The 1005-nt window shown below is 34.6% G+C and overlaps 1 protein-coding gene across 2 annotated transcripts in view; it reads right to left on the bottom strand.

Annotated features, from left to right (window-relative positions):
• LOC122349937 (intraflagellar transport protein 81 homolog) overlaps positions 1-1005 on the bottom strand; it is a 17951-nt gene that overhangs the window by 11261 nt on the left and 5685 nt on the right. For both annotated transcript variants that reach the window (XM_043246078.1, XM_043246079.1), the window contains exon 10: positions 372-518. In XM_043246078.1, the coding sequence (XP_043102013.1) occupies positions 372-518 (147 nt within the window). The remainder of the gene's footprint in view (positions 1-371; positions 519-1005) is intronic.

Genomic DNA, 1005 nt, shown 5'->3' with positions numbered 1-1005 from the left:
AACAAAGTATTGAGCAAAGGCTGTGAATACTTATGTACATGTGATTTTTCAGTTTTTTTATTTTTAATAAATTTGCAACCATTTCAAAAAATCTTTTTTCACCTTGTCATTATGGGGTATTGTGTGTAGAATTTTGAGGAAATAAATGAATTTAATCCATTTTGGAATAAGGCTGTAACATTGAAAAAGTGAAGCGCTATGAATACTTTCCGGATGCACTGTACTGCCATTGAAACAATACAAATCTGGTTGTGTGTTTTCATGCCTTGCACATTTGGTTTTCTATATTACATGAAAGAAGCAAATTCTGATCATTTAGATATTCACTGCAAAAAGTGATATAACTGGTTATTATAGTAGTTTTAACATACCTCGTCTCCACGGATCAGCTCGGCTCCACCCCGCTCTCGTGCCTGACTGCTCTTCATGTTCAGTTCTTTCTCCACAGCCGCCAACTCCTCACGGGCCTCCTGTAACTCCTCCACCTTGCTTTCCTTCTTCCGGACTATAATAGCAGCCTAAACACACAAATGTACTTTTTACACATTTATTTATTAAGCGCCCCTATTATGGATTTTTGTACATGACCTTTTATGAATAAACAAATATTGCAACACACAATCCTGCAATGTTTAGAATCTGAAAGAGCACAGTGTATAAAGTTATTGTATCAAGAAAGATCTGATTCTGAAGTCGTTTTCGAAATGAACCCCAAGCCGAACCTATTGGAGCGGTAAAAGCTAACAAACACTGCTTTAAATGAAACTGACCAATCACCGGAGGGGTTTGAAAAAAAAATAGCATTTGGCAGTCATTGAACAAATAAGGTAAAAACAAAAATGCATGCTATAAAAAATGTTAATGCATGTTAACCTGTTGTTTAGGACTCCCAAAACCAAAATATGAACCTTTCATAACCCATAATAGGGGCATTTAATAACTTTTTGCTGTTTTCCTAATTCAAATTTTAACAAGGATATAAATAGGTTTTAGTAATTTTATTTT

This window comes from Puntigrus tetrazona, chromosome 8, assembly GCF_018831695.1.
Source record: "Puntigrus tetrazona isolate hp1 chromosome 8, ASM1883169v1, whole genome shotgun sequence".
NCBI classification, from domain to species: domain Eukaryota; kingdom Metazoa; phylum Chordata; class Actinopteri; order Cypriniformes; family Cyprinidae; genus Puntigrus; species Puntigrus tetrazona.
Note: the sequence above shows the minus strand (reverse complement) of the source record. Positions and strands in the feature narration are given on the sequence as shown.